The sequence below is a fragment of the Balaenoptera ricei genome, chromosome 3, assembly GCF_028023285.1.
Source record: "Balaenoptera ricei isolate mBalRic1 chromosome 3, mBalRic1.hap2, whole genome shotgun sequence".
Classification (NCBI taxonomy): domain Eukaryota; kingdom Metazoa; phylum Chordata; class Mammalia; order Artiodactyla; family Balaenopteridae; genus Balaenoptera; species Balaenoptera ricei.
In genome coordinates this window covers 76,851,800-76,878,743 of record NC_082641.1, presented here as the reverse complement: position 1 = coordinate 76,878,743, position 26,944 = coordinate 76,851,800, and the positions used below count along the sequence as shown (strand labels likewise).

General features: G+C 37.3%; 1 protein-coding gene across 11 annotated transcripts in view; it reads left to right on the top strand.

The window, feature by feature from the left end:
• The window catches only part of MCTP1 (multiple C2 and transmembrane domain containing 1), a 557,626-nt gene that overhangs the window by 462,689 nt on the left and 67,993 nt on the right, over positions 1–26,944 (top strand). For all 11 annotated transcript variants that reach the window (XM_059916784.1, XM_059916782.1, XM_059916779.1 and 8 more), the window contains 2 exons: positions 42–161; positions 19,292–19,345. In XM_059916784.1, coding sequence (XP_059772767.1) covers positions 42–161; positions 19,292–19,345 — 174 coding nt within the window. The remainder of the gene's footprint in view (positions 1–41; positions 162–19,291; positions 19,346–26,944) is intronic.

Below are 26,944 nucleotides of genomic sequence, written 5' to 3'. Positions count from 1 at the left end.
GAGTTAACTCATCTTTTTCTTCTTCCTTCTCCCTCCTCCAGCTCTTTCTCTTTGTTGTCTGGAACTTTGAGCTCTACATGATACCAATGGTTTTGTTGTTACTATTGACATGGAACTACTTCTTGATAATATCAGGGAAAGATAACAGGCAACGCGATACAGTAAGTCTCTACTTTCTTATTTGCATGTGTTTTTGTTCTTATTCCTAATCTCTCCAGCAAGATCAACATTGAATTCGGTTTTGCAAACCAGAAATTCTGTCTGTAAATACTCAAGTTTGGAGGAAAGTTTTATCAGTTCAAAACTAACAACTCTTTGGTCCTAACACAATAGAAAGTATTCACCTATTTCTAGCATTACTCATTTTGGTAGGAACTAAAATTGAGAGCACACCAAAGAATGAGTTATGATTTTTAGGTATAAATCGGTTATTCCAAATGATTATTTCTTTTATGCCCCTTACTTGTTTTTATGTCTTAATGAATCCTGAGTTAAGACATAATATCACAAAATTATCTATGGTCAGACCAAACGAATGTATTTTATCTAAGACAGTTCTCTGTGGTCTGTCATTGGAGGGAAGGAAGACTTGATGGTTGTTGTCCTAGAAAAGTGCATAAGGTACCTTAATTCAGTGTTCATTCACTGAACAACAACAAATACCCTTCTCTGTGTCAGGGGTGTATTAGGATGCTGGCTCATGGATCAAGACCTTTCACTTAACCTAAGGAAAGTTATATTGCACTCACTTGCCCTCTCCGGCATTTTTGAAAGTTTTTAGAATGTGTGAGACAACCTTTTCTCTCTCAAAGAGTTTTAGACTGAGAAGCAGAAGTTAGCCGCATTATAATCACATTTGTTATTCTCCCACCAGTCTTCATTCCCCTTAGGCTATCTCAGTCACTACACCCCTAGCAAACATACAGCTTGAAAAACTTTCCCATATGTAAATAAATGGGAGGGGAATGTCTTATCCACATAGAACATTTGCAATTTTATAATTCTGTAGACAGCTGTTGAGAATAATTTAAGGGTTTGTCAAACATAAGGATCTATTTGGTAACTATTTGTCCACATCAGATTACACTGATTTTTTTATTTTTTTTTTGCCGTTAAGGGCCTCCGTTTGATTGATAATCAGGACTTTTGCCAACTATTGTGCCCATAATGACGCAGGAAACAGAGTTATTTGATCATAAGTTTAGCAGTATTATATAATACTTTGTTATAATAGCATCATAATGATTGCACAGACATACCTATGACATAAAAGAATTTTCTTTTTAAATAACTCAAGCAAAATATACTTTAAATGGTTACACAAGCAAAATAGACTTCTTCAAAATAATTTTCTTTATCATCAAAATAAAAGAAAAATCCAGATGCACAACCACCAAGTACCAAGGCAAGGTTGCCAACAACACACCGTGTTTATTTCCCTATGTTATTTGATATATTTCTGTCTCTCTCATGAGATTATAAATTTGAGGTAGGGAACTGTTCATCTTTGTACTTGCCACCGTCTCTAGCACGTGTTTTGCAAATCAGAGGTGTTCAAACATTTTTTTGTAAAGTTTATCAAACCAAACATGAGATCGCTATTAGAGATTTTAATCGTTAGGCAGCATCAACAGACAAGACGTTGTTATTATTGGCAAGGATTTATGGATATATATTTAACTTGCACGCTGAGAGACAAGCCCCAAATGCCATAAGCCTTGGTGTCATGGGGACTAATAGGTACTTTTGTCAATTAATCCAGGATGTTTTCTTTAAGAAGATAGGACTCTCTGACACAAGTCCTTTTTGTACCATTTATTTCCAGGAGGTTGTCGAGAGAGAAGAAAATCTACTTTTTTTTTAAAATTTAACTTTATTTATTTATTTTTTATACAGCAGGTTCTTATTAGTTATCTATTTTATACATATTAGTGTATATGTGTCAATCCCAATCTCCCAATTCATCCCATGAAAATCTACTTTTCATTCGGTTGCCTTGAGACAAATCTGCAAATAAGAATGTTTGCAAAAAAGTGGTAATTTAGTTTCAGCTTCTTAATCCTATGAGGGTGCTTATCTTCAATATTTAGTCATTGGTTTGAGTATTCTTAGTAAAAAATTCTGAAACTATAGACTTTGCTTGTTATTTTCTTCAGAATATACCTGCCTTGGCTGGAAAGGTCCACTTTTAGAGGGAAAGTAATAATATATAATGTATCCCCTTGTACTTAAGATTCTCTGAGAATTTTTATAAGCCTATTGAAAAGTTAACATATTATGTAAATTTTTCTACTGCCCTTTTCCCCCCAAAATATAACTCTGATATAGTACTTACAAATCCTTCCTTGTGGGCATATCTCTGACTGAATCCCCCTTTTAGCCATGGACGATATTTTATTCCCCAACACAGGCCACTGTGAAACATGCTACAGTCTAACTTTCATGGAATGCCAACTACACTCCATAACTCCCCGTGATTGCCTTTTATTTGCCCAAAACACACATATCCACATATTCTGTTCTTTCCAGGCACCAGAGCAGCAATCACAACGCTTCATTCAGCTTCTCATTCACTGGCTCAGCTGAGACCTTACGTAACTCTTAAATCCAATTTGTCTAATTATGTGTTTTCTGCCATACCCAGCTGTGCATTTGAACTGGTTGCTCCTTTTGAAAAGAAACCTGGGTTATACTTTGCTGGTTGCAGATTGCACACACACACACACACACACACACACACACATATTCACAAGCACATATATGTAAATTAAGCGAAAGTGTTTGTAGGGGTTGCTATGCTGTGCCTGACTACTTATCTACTGCATAGTGGATAGCCCTGGAAGAATGGTACTTTGCCCTAAGTCCTTATTGGTATCCCCAAAACAATGCAGAATTTTTCAGCATGTGTGAAAACTTTAGGGAATCTCTGAAGTGCATTAATCACACCATTGGCTGATTCCAAATCAGGAAACTTTCTGTTTCAGGAAAAGCAGGGGGCGGGGGAGGGCGGTGGATATTCTGTCACACACAAAAAATCATCTGTACATTATTCAGCTGAGAAAATTCAATTAGGATGAAAATTATAAAAGAAAAACAAATCAAAATAAACTTCAGGTTTGTGTAGCAAAAGAGAAAAGAAAATAATATTTCCATGACATAAGAAGTTGTAAGAGAAAGGGAAAAAAATACTGTAAAAGATAAAAAGTACATAGTTGGGTAAAAATTCTGTCTTCAAAATATTGGTGGATAGTTGAGATTAATACTAAAATAGGAAAGGATTTCTTTGTCTGTTTATTGTTTATTAAGGAGACCATTTCCTTTTTGGAGACTTAAAGATCACAGGAACTGAAACCCCCTACCTTTTCCCCACCATGGTGCCTGTTCTAGTTTAATGAAAAAAATGAGATGTAATCCTTGCCAAGTAAGTTTTGCTGCATATCATGAGCTGAACCCGTTGAGGACAGAATAAGGAAACAGCCGTTCCTGAGTCTAATGCTGTAGACTTAGAGATGCACATGAGAAAGAGGTGTGGTTAGCAATGGTATTTCACCTCTGCTGTTTCTCAGTCAGACTTGTTAAAAATAAGCAATTCTAGATCTAAATCTATCTCTACTTGGACCATGACATTAAAATTTATAGCATAAGAATTGTTAGACTTTTCCAGAGAAAACTGTTTAATACAAACTTCATTCAGAAATGTCTGTGGCATGAATGTCATACTTCTCTTGGTTTAAGCCATCACTCCAGAACCAGGGGAAAATCACCCCTGCACTGCCCATTGGGCTTGTACCAACTATCCACATTACAGTTACTATAAACTGAGATTTTGTAAGAGTAGATGCCAGGAAGTGATCTTTACTTTGGAGTTAAAAATTTTCGAATCCTCATTACACCCTGGGCACTGTGTTAAGCACTTTCTTTTATCATGTCATTTAGTTTTCCCCCAGGAGAGAGAAGATGATTGTGTCAGCCCAGCCCATGTGTTGGGGCCTCCTAAATCAGGTGACCGCCTATTCTCTTCTCTGTGACAAGGAAGGGAACATACGTGGAAGAAGCATGGCTACAAGAGCCCTTCCTTGAGAGAGGGGAAATCAAATCTCAGAGGACGAAAGAAACAGGTTGGCCAAAGAAACCAGAGCTCTATTATACTCTCACTGAGACAGGTATCATCATTCCTACTTCACATACAGGGAAACAGGGTAGAGAGGTTAAATAGTTCCAAAGGCACACAGTTAGTTAGAACGTGGCAGAGTGGGTGTTAGGATCTGTCAGTCTTTCTGAAATTTGCACTCCTTATCACACCTCGCAACTACATTTCCTCTTGAGGCTATATTTTGGCCCATCCCAGGTCTCCCTGGGTACCTTTTGAGCACATTTCTCCTTTAAGCTTCAGAATGGTCAGTAGTACTAACTCTATCTTTAAGCAAACAGATTGTTGGAAAACCCTCATTTTCCCCACTCCACCCCCATGTCCTCCTCACCTCTCATTCAGGAAAATGGAGCAGCTTGAATGTATCAGGTATCCTGCTAAGCCTTTTAGAGACATGGTCTCCTTTAATTCTTCATAATAATTTTTTTAAAATTATTATCATTATTTTTAACATCTTTATTGGAGTATAATTGCTTTACAATGGTGTGTTAGTTTCTGCTTTACTTCATAATAATTATATCAAGTAAATGATTCTAAATGGTTTTATCCTCATTTTACAAAAGAGGAAATTCAGAATCAAAGAGAATGATGAATAACAAACTCCACAGAGTAAGTGGGGCGCAAAGCCAGCTCTGCCCTGTTCTGAAGCCTCAGGGTATTTCTGTGGTACACGTTTGGGCATGCCTTTACCAAGGGGTCCACTTTCTAAGTGTTTGGAGCCTTACCTGGAATCCCAGGTATCCCCAGATTCCTTCCTGTGAGGTACCTGGTGACCTCTCAAGAATGGGTACTGATCACCTGTTTGATCCCAGGTGACCCCGTTCATTTCAAAAAACATTCATGACTGGGAGGACTACCTTCCATCCACCCAGGTGAGCATGGAAGAGGAAATTAAAGCTAAAAATCCTTCACATTAGTGAAGAAAATCTTTGAATATCTTTGACATTCAAAAATTCTTCAAGCAGTGCTTTTTAATTACATTTTAAAAGAGCATTCATTTTTACTGTCATGATATGCCTCCCACTTAACAATCTTAGTTGCCTAATCAATGGAGTCATTAAAAGACTGAAGAGTAGGCTAGATCAATGAAATCATTCTCTGACTCATGATCTCACTGTGATACAAATTGAGCCCAAATCTGTCTGCTAAAATATTTTAGGAAATACTGAAATGTTTTGTTAGTTCCCTCACATGGCAAAGCCCTCCATGCTTCTTTTCCCCTTTAGAATAGCACTGACTATATTTGTTGTTGTTGGGACTATTCCACTTAGGCCCAGAACATTGATGGCTAGAAATAAAGCTTGTAAGGAGAGAATTTCCTTTGCCACCATAAATGCTGTTGATTGGACAATTTAGGATCATCTGCCAAAGAAACATCTGTTTGTTTGACCTGATTTCCTGTAAATCAAACTCATTTATTATTTTCTCAGCCAGTACTCTCAGTTCCAAAGAAGTCCTCCTGGTGGAATATTTGAATAAGTAGACTATTGAATAAGTGAAATATTCCTAACAGGATCTGAAAAGACTGGCCAAAGCTGAGCTGAGAGGGGCGGACTCCACACGAAAAGCACTTTTGGTGCGTGGTCAGACTCTTGGCACTTCAATAAGGGCTTTATCATTCACAGAAAGTAGCATAGATCAGAGCCTCCTGAGTTTGCATCTCAGTACCAGAAAAGACCACGTACTTGCTCTTAACAGAAGCAGCACTGAGTCATACAGCCTGTAAACACGTCTAAAAATTGATGATCACTCTTTTCTTTTTCCTGCTTATTTCAACAAATTTTCTCAAATTTTTAAGAAGGTCACCAGCTTGCAAAAATGTGAGGAGGACCATGAAAAGAACCAGACCTTTATTTTTTCAACACAATCACAAGCATAAAGAGGTAGAAACCAACAGCCAATCAGATGTCAGTAGAAAATTTCATCCCTTGTGACCCTCTCAAATCTGTTCAACCACTTAGATGTGCCAGATTATCACTCAGTCTGCAGACTGGTGCCCTGTACACTGATGACCATCACCTCATCAGGCTCTGGACATACCCCAACAGGATTTCCACATTTTTTCCACTCTTCTCAAATGCCCCACTCCCACCACCATGCTACATTCCCTCTCTCTCAGGTGACCAAGGCCTTCTGCGTTGCAAATTTTCCTTGAGCTCCAACCCCTGAAGCCCTCTGAATTTGTTCCCAGTTTAGGGTTGCCAGATTTAGCAAGGAAAAATACAGATGCCCAGTTAAATTGGGATTTCAGATAAACAACAGGAGATATTTATATAAAAATAATATTCAGTATTTATCTAAATTCCAATTTAACTGGATGTCTTGTATTTTTCTGGCAACTTTCCCCAAAATCACAGCTTGTATTCTTACCTCAAGACTTGTAGGAAGGTGATAGTTCTGAAACAAAATGCTGATTTTTTTCCCTCTGCTACTTTTGTCTTTCCATAATATCTTTGAGCATGGCATAGAAGATTCCTCATGTGTATGCCCCGCCCAAACCATATAGCTTCAGCTTTATCTCCCCTGTATTCCAGCAGGATTGTTTGTTTGTGTGTTTTTTGGTTTTGAGAATGGAATGTTTAATGAGCAAAAGGTGGAGATAGTGGGCAGAAGGGAGGAGGCACAGAAATGAAGCAGACAGTGCCCCATTCTCTTTTGTCATCTCTTTCACCCAGAAAGCAATCATTCACCACTTGGGAGAGCAGGAAAACAAAGCTCAGAGAGCTTATGCCACTTACAAAGGCTCACACAGCATGGTGGGACCGGAACCCACTTCCAACTGGTTCCCAGGCCTGTGTTCTCTGCCTCTCCTCCAATGCACCCATTCCACAGGCCCAGGGTGGGCAAAGACTTGGTCCACATAACACAACAGAAAGCAAAGGAAGGAAGGAATGATGCTTCTCTCTTTGTATAGTTGGGGAAACTGAGGTCTAGGATAAGGCAGTAACCTCTGCACTGGCAGTGAGTTTGTGTGGGTGGTACTGTGTGGGACAGACGTGGTGGCCCAGGGAAGGGCAGTGCAGGCCCGGTCTTGAACTTAGTGGAGGTGCTCGTGCTGCGCCTGGAAGCCGCATGGGCACCAGAACAGCTGTGCAGCGGGCCATCCGGCACGATGTGTGGCACTGTGCCAGGACAGGTGGCTGGAGCGCTTGAAGTCCTTGCTGCAGGAGCCAAACATCGAAGGGGTTGAGCTCAGAAGGCCCGCCCACAAAGAGGTGGGCACACTCCCTTGCGAGGGCCTGGCTCTCCTGGGGCACCTTGCTCTGGGATGAGCCCCAGGGCTCCTCCTCCAGCTGCACCGTGAACTTGGAGGAGACCCTGTGGGTGTTGATGAGCAGATGGGAGCCTAGGCGTGCGCAGGTCAAGGCCCCGCAATGGAGGAGGAGGTCAAGTAGTGGTCTTCTGCCATGGGGGAAGGGGAGCTTTGAGGGATGGGGTCTTGACATGGTCTTGAGAGAGGAGGACCCAGGGTGACTGGGACAGCTATGGCGGCAGCAGCAGCATCTGGAGCCGAGTGTGTTTGTAGTTTCCCAAATAGTCAATACACTCTCTCTATAGCTTCTACTCGTTTCTTAAAAAAATATATGTTTGCGAATGTAAGGTGTAGTTCTTGCTTGTCATATATATTTTATTTTTTACGAAAATTGGATCACATTAAAGGCACTGTTAGCATACCTACTTTGAGTTTCCCTCAAATTACTGGAAAACAACATGATTTTTAATGACTGAATAATTTTCACCATATGAATACTTTATTTTTTCTCAATTAAACACTCATTTTAGAAATGTTTGTTTCCAGTGTTTATGCCATCTCAAAGAATGCTGCAAAGAAACCTCCTAAACAAATCTCTGAGCAGGTCGCCGGTAATGTCTTTTGACAAAGTCCTTGAAGGAGAATTTCTGGGTCAGAGTATATGCATTTTGAATATTTTTGGTAGTTAATACTGACTTGCCACCCATTAACGTTTTAATATTTTATATATATATATGCCTGGGTAACCACCAATTATCTTCATCATTTCCCCTGGCGAGCCATCTCTGACTTCCTGCCCATTCTCACCCACCCCTACCCCTACCAACCCATCTCTACCATCATATACTCCAAGAGCTTAAGTGAACCCTCCCCTCTCAGTTCCCATATCCCCCTAGCTGTGTTATAATAAAAAGCTCACCGGGGGTCTTCTTCACCTGCCCCAGACTGTTCTAACTGTATCTTCCATCTGTGTATCTAATCCCAGCACAGAACAAGATGTCTCAGATATAGCAGCACAGTAGTTGCTCAAAGAAATGTTTAATGAATGAATACTAAGTGTGTTAATCTGCTTTTTTTTCCACATCAAAAATTGTCTAATTTTCATTCAACAAAAATGTATTGAACATTTGCAGGCACTGTGCTAGCTGTTGTCCAAAGATGATTAAGACCCGGTCCCAGTAAATCTATTATACTTCAATAAAAATAAAAGAAAGAGGGAGAGATGGAAAAGAAGGAGAGAAAAAAGGACCTGGTCCTTGCCCATGACAGTTTGTGGTCTAGTGAGGGAAACAAACAACTAAGTGGAATACGTGGGTACAATAGGTGCAGTGATCGAGGTCTATATATGAAATGCAGAGCGTGCAGCCAAAAAACATTTAGATCATCCCAGATACGTGTGCGTGTGCTGCATATATAAAGAAAGAGGGTCTACCTATCTGTGGCCACAGCTCTTATTCCAACCTTCCGTCTGTCCCTTCACTCAGTAACTCCATGTTTGCCTTTAATACTTCAGTGCATTGTCTATCTTTTTACTCTATTCTCAAACTGCAGCTCAACTTCAGATTGGAAGATGAGTGTTACCTGTACGTGACATGTCAGTTCACATAGAGAAAGATATAAAGGAAAACAGTTCTATTTTTAAAAGTCAATATACTAAAGATCCTCCTGTCTAGAAGGCAGACTTCTTTTGCTTTGGATCTATTAGGACTCAAGAGAGATATTTAGAATTTAAAGTTAGTGGTAGTTGCCGCAGAGGACGCTTATAGTTACTCTCATACTGCAGCCCTCACCATCTTCCTGAATCGCTCCCACCTTGCTCAGATTCCCCAGAGATACATATGAGAATGTAACAAGGTAAAGAGATACTCTTCATTCCTATAGAGATTTCTGCCCTGAAACCCAGCTCTTTTTCCACCAAATGAATTGTCTTGGCAGCCTTGAAGGAAACCTGAAGATCTTGCCCCCATAAATTTCTCTGAATTTCTGAATTTCTCTTATTTGAACCCCAGTTGACTCCTGGATCCCCAGGAACTCATTGGAAAACCAACTTCCTAAACTCTCCTCAAAGTCTCCCATGGATCCAAAGAATTCACCATCTCAATGGTTTTCCAAAGTGTCCAACCCAAGCATCTACCCATTTGTCAACCAAATGGTTTTATTATTTCTGTTCTCTTTCCAAAAGGTCTGCCTCCACAATTTTGTCATTTCTGTCGTTGAAGAGTGGGACTTAGGAGAGGAGAAGAAAGGATATCCACGGTTTGGGTCTCAATTCTCAGGGTGGCTGTGTTTTCCCACCTATTTCTAGTGATGTTCTGTTGGTTCTTTCTAAATGATTTTACACCCTCCTCTTGGTAGATAGGCAAAACTCCTTACACATTATGGTGAGGGAGATAGCATGTAGGACCAACAGAAGCACCTTCTGGCCGACTCATGATCCCAGGACTAGTTTGCATCATGCCCCGTGTGGTGGGGTGGTGTTAGCTGAAGGTTTCACACAATATTTGTGGAGACTTACTGTCCCTAGTCCAGAAAGGGGACAAGAAATGGCAAGACTTCAATTAACAAACTAAAAATAGAAACAAAGTGATATGTCTTTATCTGCTTGTGGAAAAAGTTTATAAATCAGAACCATTGTTGGGAGTCCAATAAACCTGAGAGTTTTGTATTCTTTGTTTTTAGCGTTCCATGAGATAAATTTATTAAGAGCATGTAATTTTAAAGCCTTTCTGTACATAGAACTGGAGTAGTATGTGCAGGTAACCAAACTAAAATATGCCTTCAAGGGCATTTTCTGTCATGTGTTATTGAATTTACTTCATCATTCAAGAAAAAAGACAATAGTCATGATACCATATCACTTATTTTTTAAACAATAACAATATTCTGGTAACATGCTTAAATGAGAGACAGTTCACCTAAACAAAGTTTCCAGATATGTTACACTACCATGGGCAACAGCAGAAACATCTTAAAAATGAGTGTTGCCACTACCACTTTACAGTTGGTAGAGGTTAAGAGTCCAAACTTTGAAATTACAAAGACCTGGCATTACATTTCAGACCTTCCACTTGTTAGCTGTATGAATTTATTCATTTCCCTAAGCCTCAGTTTCCTCACCAGTAAAATGGGGATAATACCTACTTTTGTTGAGGTCTTATGAGGATTAAAGAGACAGCACACTGTGTTAAGCATATAGTGAGTGCTCAATAAATGATAATTAGGCACCTGATTATGTATAAAACAGGGCAAACCAGTGGGGGTAAAATGGGTGTTTAAACATAGTAGAAGTAACCACATCTCTTAAACAGTTCACTTGTAAGAACTATTGAAGAGAATGGTTTTCCATGGCCGTTAGTCCTTCTTGGTTTTGAACTTGTGGACAAAGATAGTAAAATTGCCACAGAAAGATTTCCTGTGTCTATAATACCCCTACTATATATATGGAAGTCCCACAAAGTGAAAACTACATTTTTATCAACAAAAAAAGCTGACAAAGAAATTTGAACAATCCTCTACAGATTAAAGCTTCTTGAAAACAGAAATTTATAGAAATACCAAAAATATATGCCATTTTACAGATCATATCCATAGATATTTGGAAGAAACATTTTTCTTGATTATAGTAATACAAATCTCCACCATGCACAGGGCATAAAGACAAAGGCCAGCAACACCATGAGCAGAGAACAGGGCATTTCCTTCCCTGAAACCATCACTGAGTCCATAGCAAAATACTCTTTCCTAACAGCTTCACTCTAGATGTTGACTAAGAGAAGGAGAAAGGTAAACCTACTAGCATACCAGGCCTGGGCACAGGGACTAATTTTAATAAATCAGAATAGAACATGAAAATGTCAACTTAATCAAGCATTTAAATTTTATTAATCAAGCCTAATTTTTATGAGTGCAAATAATCACTGAAGCTGGACAAATTTGTTCTCGATTGCATCAGAAACATAATTTTAATATTTAATGGACTGATGAATTTAAATGGAGAATTATCTTTATGAAACATGTTCCTCATAATTTGCCATTAAATGAGAAATTTTTAAAAACTCAACATAAATCTTACATAAACGTTATTTAACTAAATGTTGGTACTATAAATATTATAAATACATTATGCACTAATTTAGCAATCACACAGTACACTACATAAAGCTGAAATGATAAGTGGACCAGGCAAGCTTTTCCTAGATTATAGAGCTCTGGGAAGCTCATGATAAAATGGATACAGAGGTTTTGTGTGAGGTTTCCTGAACATCCTTTTCATGCAGGCTTTTGTGCTACAATTCACCATTCACCATACACATTCTTTCCAGTTCCAATGTAGAGACCTACATAGGCTGTCTTTTGGGAGGTGATTATTCTTTACAAAAAAGGTAAAAATATTTTATCATTATTATTTATAGAAAAGAAATACAAGGAAAAAACTGAAGTTTTCTATGATTTTTTGACATTCAAAATCTGCTCCATTTTTAAAGTTAGACTTTCTGACATAATGTTCTCAGGCCTCAAAATATTCTAGGCACAAGGGAAAAAAAAGAAGAAGAAAAATCAAATTAGCATCAGAATATTTTTCTCTTCAAATGTCCACCTATTCTTCTCACCCCCTCTACTACTCCCAATTACATTGCTTAAAATAGGCAGTAGCAGTGAATTTTTGTAAAAAGTAAATCAAACCTAACAGAGCAATATGGCTCAAAAGTTTGCTCATGTTAATCTCCAAGATTAATGGTTTTTTGTTTTCAAATTCTATTGTTTAAAGGTACCTAATCTTCCCGAAGTGTAGCATTTACCTTTATTATATCTGCTAAACTATACATTTACCTGAAAAGAACTTCTCGCCTATTGCAACTCTAATGCTCCCAAACATATCTGATGGGGTTAGAGTGAAGAACATTTCTGAGAAGACTGGAAAAGACTGGAGATCATAGCAGCTCCCTCCCCCTGCTTTGCAGAAAATGTTTTAAATAGATAATGTGTATTAGACACTTTAAAAAAAATCCTAAGGTTGTTTTTAAAACCTGAGACATTTAAAATTGTGCCCTTTTTTGTTACAAATTTGTGCTTCTGGAATGGAAACTTGGTTTTATAGAGAGAGGCTAAAGCATATAATTTTCTTTTTTATTTGAAATCTGTTTATTATTAATGAACAAAAATGTTTTGCTTTGAAAATAGTAAATTTTATAAAATAGATTAGTGGTAAGTCTAGTTATCTTTTAATTTCATTTGCAAAGCACATTAAACAATTCAATTTTTTGGCCTTTTGTATAATTTTTAACCTGAAAAATAACATTGCTTCAAGAAAGCATTAGTATTTAAAAAGCACATTGCAGGTTAATAGTTGACCTGTTTTTTCCCTGCTCAATCAAATTAACATGCAATATTGTAAAGACGCCAAGATTAGAATTTTCCCTACAAGCGAAAATACAATACATTGTGAAGCCTTTAGATGGAGACATAGTTCAAATAAACACTAGAATTCTGTTCTCAGTGCTTTGTGTAAGTATAAAAATGAACATTTAAGGATACTGAGAAGGAAATATGAAAAGAAATTCATTTAAGATGCTTATACTGATTATAGAATTTATATTGTATTTAGCCTTTCTTAATGGAAGGGTTTTTCTGCATATTAAGCTGGCAAAGACTAAAAGGTTACATACTCTTGGCCAGTAAAGTAAATTTACTGTCCTTGCACCTTACAGCAAAGCATATTATACTGCAAATAAGAATGCTATTGTTGATGATGCAGAATTCAGGCCGTATGTAATCAGTGGCATGCATCAAAAGTCATCTGATAGCCACATTAAAGCCACATTTCCTATTAAGAATCAGAATAAATTATAACGTGGCACTTCCCAGAATGAGCCAAGGAAACGCATTCTGCAAGAAGAAATAATTGTATTTGAGTGTCTCTGTAAAAATCCGGAAGTCTTTTAGCAGTAAGTAATAATGCTTTTCTTTTTAGTCTGCCTTCTTTTGTATTGCAATATATTCAGCTTCACTGGCAAGCCTATCACACTAATTATTATTACATCTAGTGGTTCAGTTATCTTGATGACTACTGTAGCTGAAATACTCCAAGGTCAAATTCTTAATAACGTGAATCAAACTAAGCAGCCATCATACATGCAGTTGCTTTTGAGATAGACTAAACAGTGTATTCCAGACCTGTTTATGGGTTTTATTATTCTTTCAGATGTGGAGTAAATTATACGTACAGGTTAACTACACCATTCATTTCGCAAAAGTTCCTTATCAAAAATCTTGAGAGGTGCAGGTGTCCTGTGGTGAAAATGACAGCTCAGGCGCACCTATAATGATCTTATTGACCACAAAAGTCTTCAGCCCAACCTCCAGTGCTTTTAAGTGATCTGAAATAATCTGAGTGGTTGGTTATATACATCTTCTCAATTCATAGACTTTCAATAATTTCATATGATACTTGCACGTGTAATACTTCCATTGGCACACAAATGCCTGTTCTGCTTGGTTTATGTACACACAAAATGGTATAAATGAACTCCAGACCATGTTGAAGCAAACTGTTCTACCCAAATTCCTCCATATCTCTAGAGTGGAAATAAGCATTTAGTTTGTAATGTATCCAAATATAAGCATCTGTACACATTTGGATGTTCTATGAATATAAAATTAAATATGAAACTTCTTTCTTTTGTGACAGTTTTCTTTCTTTAATTTTTTAACATCACAGTTGCACATCTGGACAGCAGTGATTTCTTCTTTAATTTAAATGTGTTGCTTTTTTATAGACCGTTTTGAGTAAAGCAATTTGAATTGTGCAACTATTCATTCTGAACATAGAAAAACATCCATTTAATTCAAAGATTATTTCTGAGGGAAAAAGTAAACATATAAAAGAAACTGGTTTGTGTCAGCTTTGGCTTTCCAGGGTTTTTGGCTTTGTGGTACTCAATACTTACCTTACAAAGGTAACATAACCAAGATTTTTCCTTTTTTGTTTAAAGAGATATAAATAAGTGGAAGACTTTAGCCCTGGGAAAATCATAATACAAAGTGTTTTAAGAATTATTCATGGAACTTTTAACCCCCTTTTGTCATTTTAGCTTTCAAACGTGCACCCTAGATTAGTATTAAAAAGCAGGACTTAGTATCCACAGTCCCATGATGATTTTAATAGTGAAGTTTACCCGAATCTACTTTTCCTCATCCTTTTACTGTTTTGGTCTGCCTTTTCTGCATCCTGCTGGTCCCCTCCCTTATACATCTTTGTCTAGTGGAGTAATTCTAAACATATTGTCATATTTTTGTTCAGATTACCAGCATCATTTTTAACATTTTCAGCCAACTAAAATTTTATTTCCTTGCAAATCATAAAGCATTTAGTTGTATCAAATTATAATTAAAAGTCATATTAATAGACCTCCTATACAACTGTATAAAACATACAGATTCTTCAGATGCAGTTTTGCTCCATTTTGAAAATGGATTTTTAAAATATACAGCTACGTATTATATTTTATATGATAATGACAAATGTTCAGCAAATGTGGACTATGAAAGAAGAAATATTATGGTTTTAAAAATAGTGTTACCTGCTTATTCTTTGGCTGTAATGTAGCTGGAACGCTGCATTAGGCGCTGTCTACGTGTGTTTTTTTAAATGTCATCTTTATTAGTATTACATTCAAGGAATAGTACCAAGAATCAGTTTCTTTCAAGACCTTCCTCCAGTGTGTGGCATATAAGTCTGTGACGGGCGACATTACAGAAGGTCATGTCACTTTTAACTGCTTGCATTACATCTTTCTGATTTCCCTAGTGCCCTTCCTTTGTTTGATTAATACTACTTGCTTTCAAGCAAGGTATCAGAAAGCATAATTTGGAAAAAGAATTCTAGGGCCAATCTGAGATATTCCCCCTTATGAAAAGAGGAAAAAACCCAACTTTGTAAAAATTTATCTTTTCTAACACATGCATTTTTGTCACTCTTCGTTTTTTTTTTTTCCTCAAGGAAATCCTACAGATGTGTTGTTATTAAATTATTGCTGACAAATGTTTGGGCAACTGGACTTTGTATACTTGAAAACAAAACTATGTAGCACTTATTTGGTTTTATTTGAAGAGGAAAGAGCTGGAATTTGAGACTGGGACTCCTTTATTTTATTTGTTTCCTTAGTTAAGTGTTAAACTCCAGCACTTTCTTTCTAAACAGTAGGTGTTACTTGAGTTCTCTGGGAAAGGTTGCAATTTTGTGCAATCATTAAATGCACTTCAGTGATATATACAGTTTGTTTTTAAAAGCTCAGTTTGCAGTTTCTGTATTCATTGCATTTGGCCAGGGCTTATGTCTTAGAGCACAGCCCAGCTTCTGAGACACTGTTGCCTTTAAAGCCATCCATTTCATTGCACCCTTAAAGCCTGAAAATTAGTTGTAAAACCATTATTTTAATTGGGAATCTTTATCCATGACTCTACCTGTGCCCCTTTATATGTTCCTTAGTGTCAATGAAACATGAACCAGAATTGTGTATGTCATTCAGAACCCTGAATATTTTGCCCAGGAAAAAAAATATATATCATTTAATTTCCAAAAATTAATGTTTAAATATTATTAAATTGATGTTATTTCTACTTTTATTAGTAGCTCACATTTTTTAGTACTTCGGTACAGGAACTGTGCTGAATACTTTAAATACATTGTCTCATTGGACCCCTAATCAACACTGTGGGGAAGGTGCTATTACCATCTCCATTTTCCAAGGCACCTTAAGCTTCATCTGAGCAAACCATAATAGTGGGATACATTCTGAAGCAGCTTAAAGGCATCACTAGGAAACCATTATAAATCCTCACTTGTAGATGTTTATGTTGTAACATTAAAAAGTCACTGGAGGAGGGGAGAAACCCTCACTCGGGTGCTACAACACAACACAAAGGCTCTCGCTAACACAACACTTTTCTGCCAAATGTAAAAGCAAATAGTTGTGTTTGGGTGATTCTGGCTGCGCATTTGTGGGGCAGTTGTGCGTAGCCAATTACCCACTTGTGCAGGGTGGGAACAGTTCGGGTTTTGCAAATGAAGAGCCTGATTCTGTACACCTTTTGAGTCCTTCTTGAACATAAGATCTGCAACTGATCTGTGAAATGCATAAATTAACTTCTTGGTTTTTTTATGGTTCAATAATATTTTGAATCTTTGAAAATCAACTTAAAGATAGTGGAGATCTCCAAATCTTAAAGTAACAGTTAAATATCCATGCTTTCTATTGCCAGGCAAATCTTTGAAAACAGTTTGAATATTTGCTTTTATTAATCTGCATCATTGATTAGGTATAAGTCTTTGCAGGTGAGCTAGTTGAGTTCTGTGAGATAAATGATAGGCCCTCTACCAAAATGCATGTTCAAAGATATGAAACATAGATGAGGTTTTCTTCTGTTCAGTCTATCAACAAATATTTCTTGAATACTTACTATGAACTGCTAGGCACAGTCTGACACCATTCTGCCTTCCTTGCACTGTAGTACGACGGTAAGTACTGAAGAGGAGAGATACATAATACATTCTTAACAATAACCACCTAAAATATTGTTTGATTTTTATGTATAAGAATAAAAGTATAATATTCATTTCATTTTCCATATTTGATATATGACTCTACATGAGTAATTTTAGGAAAAAAATTACTTAATCTAATATATATCAAATAATCATATTGTATACCTGAAATATATATAATTTTTATTTTTTAAAAATAGATAATGACCAACCTTAAAATATTACTTAATATAAATCTAAAATTTATAACACCATTTTATAAGAGATACAAAAGTATAATCATTAAAAGAATCATGTGAGAAGTCAATCGTTTTTTTGTTTTTCTTTTCCTTTTTTCCCTTTTTTATTTTTTATTTTTGGGTTTTAGAACTGGGCAGGGTTTCAGAGCTGGCTCTGCTATCCCACAATCTGGGTTTGAGTCCTAGTTTAGCTACTTGCTGTGTTAGGTGAATTCTTTTGATGCAACACAATGTACTGAAATATTGTGACTGCCTCTCCTGTTTCAACCTCCATCACAAAGGTCCCAGTTTGGAATAGCCTGGCATACAGCACCTCAATTATACACTGTCACTATTGTTGTCTATATATTTATGATATGCATGCTTCAAATTTTCAGGAAGTTAAAAGTCAACATGAAAGGCTATCTGATGGCCCCCATTTAAATTCTATTGGATTATCAGCCTCTTGTGGGCTGACATGACTATAGATGAAGTATATGTGTGTTATTCATCTTTCTATTCCCACAGTCCCTAGTACTGTGTGCCTTGGACAAGGGCATTTGTAATAAATGCTTATGGAGTGGCTGAGTATAGCTAGAATGTCAAGAGTCCTTCTTTCTTGCTGAGGCTGAACTACTTTATATGCCCCCAAAATCAGTGTAAACTCTAACCCGATACTGGAAACAGAACATTGTGCTACTCTGAGTCTTTTGAAATGCTGAGTGTCCAAATGAAAGACCACCAGATTCTACCACTTAATAGAAGATTTAAAGTATGACATTAAATTAAGAACAATTTCCCAGTGTCAGATGCTTTTAGTTATATATCAGTTCGTGAGAACTAGAAGTTTGTGTTTGGGCTCTTCTTTTAAATCCGTTAATGCTTTTAGAAACTTTGAGAAAAATTATTAGGATAACTGAGGGTCCTGACGTATTATCTCAGTTTATGTAACTCTTTGTTTAGTAAGTCTTAGTTACTGAAGTTTTCATTCATAGCATATTCCTGTCTCTATCCTAAAGCCACATGAAAGAAGAGCTAGCTATCTCTGTCTTCTAAAGTTAGGAGCTCTGGGAGAAAGGTTTTAAAATATTTGATAACCATGATTCTGTCGAGTTTATTCAGAGATAAAGATACTGGATAAAAAAATAGAAGCACCACAAGAAATTATATCAAATGGCATAAATACAGTTATAAGTTAGCACTTACCTGAATAAGAGCTCCCCCCAGAGTTTTAAAATTTTTGGATTCCATGGAATGTGTGTGTATAAAAGCATGATAAAACACCTGAAATGGGGTGAAGTCTCATTTGTAATGCCTGTAGTTATATATTGATCCAGGCAAGGGGAAATTGTTTGGCAAATCCAAAATGACTATACCATTCTGCTGAAGTAGGTAAACCAGGAGCCATTAAAAAATGCATGCGTGCGTATCTATCTACATGGGTTATATATACATAATATACACATTTGATTATTGAACACATCTCTTATTTTCTTTCGGTAGTAATGTTCATTCTCATAGCGTAATCCATGTGTAAAATCACAGAGAATTAAAATTAGAGTTTCAGGTAATCCACAAAATGAACAAGTAATTCAGAGATGGTCAAGAGTTGACACTTACATGTCAGAATTAAAATTGGAGCCATGAAAGATATTGTTAGCTTTATGCCATAGCTCACCAGCATGAATCAATGAACAGGCATAGATTTTTATCTTAAGGTTTGGTGACAAGTAAATTAGAAATAGCAGAGCTGTTTTCTGCTTAGTTATCTAGCTCCAAATTTAAAGTGCCTAATTAATATAGACAATGGAGTAGGTAAAAAAAGAAATCTCCTGATTTAAAGCATCCTTCAAATTAGTGTTAGTTTACCTTATGCATATTTCCAATTCTTTAAATTGTCACAGAACATTTCACACAAATAGGGTTCCCCTGACTGTCATTCAGTTCCCTGATGTTCATCAGTTAAAGGCATAGCATTTTCCTAATCTCTATCTCTAGATCAGATATTCCCTCTCAGTGCGTCTGTTTCAAATGTTAATAAAGTTTTCACTTCTAAAAGGTTCAAAATGACAGAACAAAATTCTCTCCTTTAAGAGCATGAAAACGACTTCTGTTTCTGTCTGCAGGTAGTGGAGGACATGCTAGAGGACGAGGAAGAAGAAGATGACAAAGATGACAAGGTAATTATCTTTCCCAGCACTTGGGTACCTGGGGATGGGGAAATGTAGACATGACACTGTTTTCACAGACAGTTAAAAAGGAGTTGAAGTGTTTGAGTCCAGAAAATTGGACAGTGCTGTTTATCATCCTAACAATGCCACTGCATGTTGCAAAGAGGGAGAGAGGGCTATAAATCGTCTTCGCTTTTGTCCAGAGCTGGGTCAAATATTTTTCTGCCAGGAACAAAAAAAAAAATAATTCAGCTTGTCTGGAACTTGATAGCTCTCACGAAGATAACGGCAGTGACAACTGTTTTTGAAGGGCAAAAATTTGTCCTATCTTGAGTATTACAAATCAGGCTACACTTGGGGGGAAGAGAGCAGTGAAAAAAATAGCAGCCTGCATGTGTCAAACATGGATATTGTCATCTGTAATTTTCCAAGAATTGCTCAGCAAAAGAACACGTGCGCGGAGGGCTCCAGAGGGCATTTAAATAAACCCGGTGCTCACTGCCCTGGCTTAGACTTGGAATGGCCCGCGGCTCCTTGGTCAGGAAAGTCTGTTCAGAGAGGCTCGTATTTTGATTGCTGGTTGGCTTGGGGTTGATGACCACAGTAGATAACAGCTAGTTTCTGGGACCGCTTGGATTGGTTGTCCCCTGGGGAGAGGGGACAACTGGAAGGAGGGATCAGAATGGCCTTGCACCACCGCAGCAGTGGCTGAGGTCGGAAGAACAGCTTTCTATGGCAAGGAGGCTAGGGATGCTGGTTTATCATCATCTTTGGGCACTTCTAGATCGAAAATGTAAGAAGTCTTAGGGTGCGATTGGGGGGCGGGGAGTGACTGAGGGGAGAGTGAGAATATCATTCATTATTTCCACATTGTTCAGCCTATAACACCAGATTTTGACCTTCATGGAATCTATCTGACTTCTGTTACAGTAAAGCACTGAAATTTTTTAAAGAAAGGAGAAAAACAGTGTATCTTAATTTACGCCCTTGACCTTTGATTCCAGTAGAGATGTACACTTGTATCCCAGTATAAGAATTTGAGTGCTGGAAGCAAGCATTGGAAATGTCAAAAAAATTCACAGTGATTAGTTAACTTCCCAAATGATTTTTTTCCTGACATATTCAATGCTGGAAGGAAAACAGAAACATACACACACACACACACTTTCTCCCTTCTACTGCTATTTGAAACATTTTTAAATTCATAGAGTTTTTATGTGAGATTTTTCTTCTGGACATCACTTAGTCATTAGCAACATCATCAAACATAAAGTAACAAAATTTCCTTTCTGCAAAAACACATATGTGCTTGTTTTTAATGTTGAATAACATGAGCATACACTTCTGGCAATAAATGATATGATTTATTGTTAAGGTCAGTTGTAGAGCTGTAGAGAGCTTGTATTTAAACTCAACATGCCAGCTCTGAATCATCATTTCTCTGCTGATAAACACTGATCTGCCATCCATTTATGGCCATTTTCCCTTGCTTGTTGCTGCTTTATTATTAAAGCCACCTTAAAGGTCCATTCTGGTAGCAGGCGTTCCCCGAGAAATGTTAGTAAGTGGAAACCCTTGGTGAAGCCTAGTACTTCAGTGCCCCTGCTTGAAGTCAACCTATATTTTTTTAGCCAGTTTGTTGATATTCTATACCACTAATCTCCCTTTTTGGTCATCTTTTAATAGAGAGGATGTTAGGAGTGGCACACTTAGATGTTAGCACACCTGGTTAACCAGTTCACCAAAACATAGATGTCAAGTAGAACATGCCAGGGTAGAAAAAACCCCAGATCTCTGGAGTGGCATCTGTTGTTATCCAGTGTTTGGTTGTCTGAGATTGACACCCTGGTTCTAACATATTTTCAGGTCTCGTTACCAAAGTTGATTAAAAGCGAGCGCTTAAATGACTGTGTGAATTTAACTGTATTCTTCTGTACAGGATGCAGACAAACGGTGTGTTTTCCGTATGAAAGGATTGTGAGCAGATTTTCATAAATCCAACCCTTTATTTGAGTGATATATAAGATTTTGCTTTTTTTCACTCATAACACAATTGATAGTATAAAAATCATATCTGAACAAAAAGAAGATTTCAAATATAATAATTCACAATAGACTTTTAGAGACTTGCATCATAGAGGGAAGAATCTTAGAGTGGAAAGCTTATATTCTGGAAATACAAAGTTTTTAATATAAGAAATGAAAACATGAAAGGATCCTTCAAGTTTCTATTTACCAGTTTCCGTCTCTCGACTGGCTCTCGCAGTGGTAAATGTAAGTCTTGGCTATCAGATGTGTCTGAGTGGGAGAAGGGTAATTTCCTACTTTAAAAAATTCATTGGTTCCTCTATTTAAAGTTTGTGTATAGAGTCATGCGTAATGGAGTTTCATGAGAAAACAAGTGTGTTTTTTGCCATACGAGCAGGTACTGACCTCTAGCTCTCATTATTTCTCTGTTTTCTCATATGGTATAATAGTGGGGTCAGGTCAGCGGGTCCTCTTATAGGATAAAAGTAAAAAAGATTAATAAATGTGCCAAAGCCTCACTTTAATTGAACCTGAAGCATATGTTGCAAGTATGTAAAATATGTCCCAGATGTTTCACCAGGGCTAGTGTCTTGGCTTTCCCTGATTACCACAAGGCAGCTATTAGTCCTGTAACCTTTGGACTTGGGGGTAAATGGGGTATTACGTGGCACAGAATGAGAGCACCTGTTTTCCATTCAGCAAAGACCCCTGGCAGGCTTTGCCTAAGCCCATTCATATGTTTTCACTTAGCAGATTGTTGGGCGATTATGAAAAGTGTCTTTCTTTAGAGCCAGCATTGATATTAGTCACTCACAATGAAAGGACAAGTCATTGGCTACTTGACAAGGTCCGTGTGAGCAGAAACTGAAGTTGTTCACTTCTTTTGAGCTTGGAGTGTTTTCCCTCATCATAATTACATAGATGGCATATATAGACACAGGTATAAGAAGTTGAAGCAAAGATGATAATTACTTAACAGAATAGTTTTGTAATAGCTTTTCTTTAGTACTGACTTTAGCACCTGGGAAGACTTTGGTTAAAGTTGGTAAAAACAAAGTCATGATTTACCTGGATTCCCAGATCTTGAAGTTTTTCCACATTATGGGCTATGAGTATTTTTTCGTAAGTTCTTCCTTTTTACTAAAACAGCTAATCATTAATCAGGTGAGGGTTTGTGATGCTCAGACTTATCCTTTATTTAAGAATCCATTGTCCACATTTGCTTAAATCTAAAATTAGGTGGCTTCTCTCTTAATCCAATTCCATGGTTTTCACAAAGGCAGAGAATATGGGTTTTAAATGGTGAGTCTTAGTTATAAATCATTGACTTGTTAATATTTTCACTTATATCTGCATTATGTCGTAGCTCTAGGTTAAGCTGTGCTGGAGATGAAATTTTTCTTGAATTAAATGTTAGAAAGACATCATATTGCATTCTCATTTGCCTTTGTTGTAAAGCATTCTTTCAGCCATCAACCACAAAGTCACAGTTTGATCTGATTTTTTTACCTGACACCAAATTCTGCCTTTGTGGTTAATACAATATCTTTATAAATAAGGCTTAGATAAATTACCTACGTGGAACTATCAACAAACCATATAAGAGTGTTTTTCACCATGTTACATGTAATAATACAGTGGTCAATCTGCATAATCTAGACATCTAATTAATGAAGATTAGCTTTTGTTTTGTAGCTTTAAAAGTTTAGGCATGCTTCCCATGTTGTGTCCTACCCTTATAATAGGATCCAGCTGCAGTATCAGGAAGCAGAAGATAGAATGCAGGTTTTCCTCAGGAAAAACATGGATCCAAATACGTGGCATTCTAGTAATGTTTATCGAAAAAAGATATTAAAATGTTCAGACATTTATGCTTACATTGCTTCTCTTTTTTCTTCAACCATTATGTCAAGGTTACTGTGTTTCAAAATAAGTAAGCTACAATGAATGAAATATATCTGAGTTACGTCAGAACACAGATTATTTGCCTTAATTCTCAAGATCTGTATTTTCTGGTTTGATCCTCCAGCCCTAAACATGTATATAATATACCCAAGATGCATACATCTCTGCATCTCAAATCAACTGTGAGGGGGGGAAGAAAGAGATAACTCTAATAAGTAAGTGGTATGAGAGGAGCTTTTAATCTGACAAAACGGTATTTTCTAGTTATAGTAGATGAAATAACTACATGGTGGGGAAATGGATTAAAGCTTTGGAGAAAGGCAGGAAAAGAGGAGACAAAAAAAAAAAATCCTAACTTATCTTTAAGTGGAATACCATTGTATTAGCTTATTAGTATTTTATTTTGTATTTATTTATTTTTATTATTTATTTTATTTTTATTTATTATTTATTTTAAAATTTTGTGGTTAGTATTTTATTAGTAGTATTATTGGTGTTATTGCTGCATAACAAATTATCACAAACTTAGAGGCATTTTTTATTTTAAAATATTTATTTGCTAGGACTAGCAATAGTTCATTGTAAAATATTAAAATAGGATTTCTGTTTCTTTTTTTCATATTTTAATTTTATTGGAGTATAGTTGATTTACAATGTTGTGTTAGTTTCAGGTGGACAGCAAAGTGATTCAGTTATACATATACATATATTCATTCTTTTTTAGATTCTTTTCTCATATAGGTTATCACAGAATATTGAGTAGACTTCCCTATGCTATACAGTAGGTCCTTGTTGGTTAAATCTACCTTATATATAGTAGTGTGTGTATGTTCGTCCCAAGCTCCTGATTTATCCCTCCCCACCTCGTTTCCCCTTTGGTAACTGTAAGTTTGTTTTTGGTATCTGTAAATCTATTTCTGTTGTGTAAATATGTTCATTTATATCTTTTTAAATTAGATTCCACATATGAGTGATATCATATGATATTTGTCTTTCTCTGTCTGACTTTCTTCACTTAGTATGATAATGTCTAGTTCCATCCATGTTGCTGCAAATAGCATTATTTCATTCTGTTTTATGGCTGAGTAATAATATTCCATCGTATATCTGTACCACATCTTCTTTATCCATTCCTCTGTTGATGGACATTTAGGTTGCTTCCATGTCTTGGCTATTGTAAATAGCGCTGCAGTGAGCATTGGTGTGTGTGTATCCTTTCGGATTATGGTTTTATCTGGATATATGCCCAGGAGTTGGATTGCTGGATCATATCATAGTTCTATTTTAAGTTTTTTAAGGAACCTCCACACTGTTCTCCATAGTGGTTGCAACAGTTTACATTCCCACCAACAGTGTAGGAGGATTCCCTTTTCTCCACACCCTCTCCAGCATTTGTTATTTGTAGACTTTTTGATGATGGTCATTCCGACTGGTATGAGGTGATACTTCATTGTAGTTTTGATTTGCGTTTCTCTGATAATTAGTGATGTTGAGCATCTTTTCATGTGTTTTTTGGCCATCTGTATGTCTTCTTTGGAAAAATGTCTATTTAGATCTTCTGCCCATTTTTTGATTGGATTGTTTGTTTTTTTGACATAGAGCTGCATGAGCTGCTTGTATGTTTTGGAAATTAATCCCTTGTCAGTTGCTTCATTCGCAAATATTTTCTCACATTTTGTGGGTTGTCTTTTCAGTTTGTTGATGGTTTCCTTTGCTCTGCAGAAGCTTTTAAGTTTAATTAGGTCCCATTTGTTTATTTTTGTTTTCATTTTCATTATTCTAGGAGGTGGATCAAAAAAGATATTATAGCGATTTATGTCAAAGAGTGTTCTGCCTATATTTTCCTCTAAGAGTTTTATAGTGTCTGACCTTACATTTAGGTCTTTGATCCATTTTGAGTTTATTTTTGCATATGGTGTTTGGGAGTGTTCTCATTTCATGCTTTTACATGTAGCTGTCCAGTTTTTCCTGTACCACTCATTGAAGAGACTGTCTTTTCTTCATTGTATATTCTTGTCTCCCTTGTCATAGAATAATTGACCATAGTGTGTGAGTTTATTTCTGGTTTAAAACCATACACATTTATTAGCTCTCAGTTCAGTAGATCAGAAGTCCAGGTGTGGCTCAACTGGGTTCTCTGCTCAGTCTCACACTCAAGGTATCAGTCAAGATGAGTTCCTGTCTAGAGGCTCTGCAGAAAAATCCACTTTCAAGCTCATTTAGTTTGTTGGTAGAATGAAGTTCCTTGTAGTTGGAGGACTGAAGCCCTTGCTTTCTTGTTGGCTTTCTGCTCTTTGTCTCCACTTTCCATGGCCCCATCCATCTTTATATCCATCAGTGGAGAATCACCCCTGTCTCAAATCTCTTTCATACTTCAAATCTGTTTCTTCAGGAAGAGCCCAGTTGTTTTAAGGGCTCACCTGATTAGGTCAGGCCCACCAAAGATAATCTCCCTTTTTAAAGTGAACTGTGCCGTGTAACATAACCTAATCATAGGAATAACTATCCCATCATATTCCAAAATCCCCCTCACACACAAAGGCAGGGGATTATTTAGGACATATACACCAAGAGGTAGGAATCTTGGCAGCCATCTTAGAATTCTGCCTGATACTACCATCTAGTCCCACCCATGCTCTAGAACAAAAATGGAACAGTCTTTCCATTTCTTGTTTTGCTAGACCCTGATATAACTATCCTACAGTACAGAAATTAGAAAAGCCTGCCTGCCTAGACATGTCCTTTCAAACATTATAGGAAACATGTCATACCAGAGGTATAAACTGAGATATATTTTATAGTCATAGTACAATATGTTCCACTTGCTTATTATCTAATTCACCTCTGCACTGAGGGCGGTTGGGCATGCAGAAAGCCCAATGGGCTCTTTACCCTTGTTGCTTCCTTCTGGGGAGAAGAGCAAATAAGAATAAAATTGGCAAAAAGTGGGAAAGGGTCTATTCCTCCTATTGGGAACCTGTTGATGCCTGGACCCACTGAGCAGATAGCCTGCTGACCTAAAGTCAATAGAAACAGTCTCTACTTCAACTAGAATCATAGCAAAATTAAAACTGGTGGATACCCAGGATAGGCAAAAGAAGGCTGCCTTGCTGCCACATGGCCTTCTGTCTCCTGGAAGGCAGGAGGCCTTCTGCCTGCACACACGCAGTTCACTCCCCCATTTGGCCTCCTCAGGAGCTGCCTCTGCACAGCCCTTGGGCCAGAGCCCATCCAGCACACATGGCTGGCCCCTGGAGCCAGGCTCCGTAACACTGTGACCCTGACTGGGGCATCAGGGGATGTGTCCACAATGACTGAGGTTTGTTTGATAGGTGGCATGGGCCAGAGTCCTTAGCAGGAGTCTAGGATTAGGGGCCTCTGGCACCAGGGGCACCAGTTGTTTCTCATCCCAGGACCCCCTTATGGGCCAGTGGAACTTCTGCAATTCCATGATTCCTTTCTTTGAGCCCCTGACACTCAACAGGTCCCAGTGCATCCTCTCCCTGCCCCTTCTAGACCTCATTGTAAAATGAGGAAACCATAGTTCATACAACTTAAGTGAATTGCCAAAGGTGATATAGACAATAAGTGGCAGAGCCAGGGCTAAAACTCAGGTTTCCAAATATGGCATCTTTACCCTTCCTTAAGGTTTTCCACTAAAAAAAAAAAAAAAAA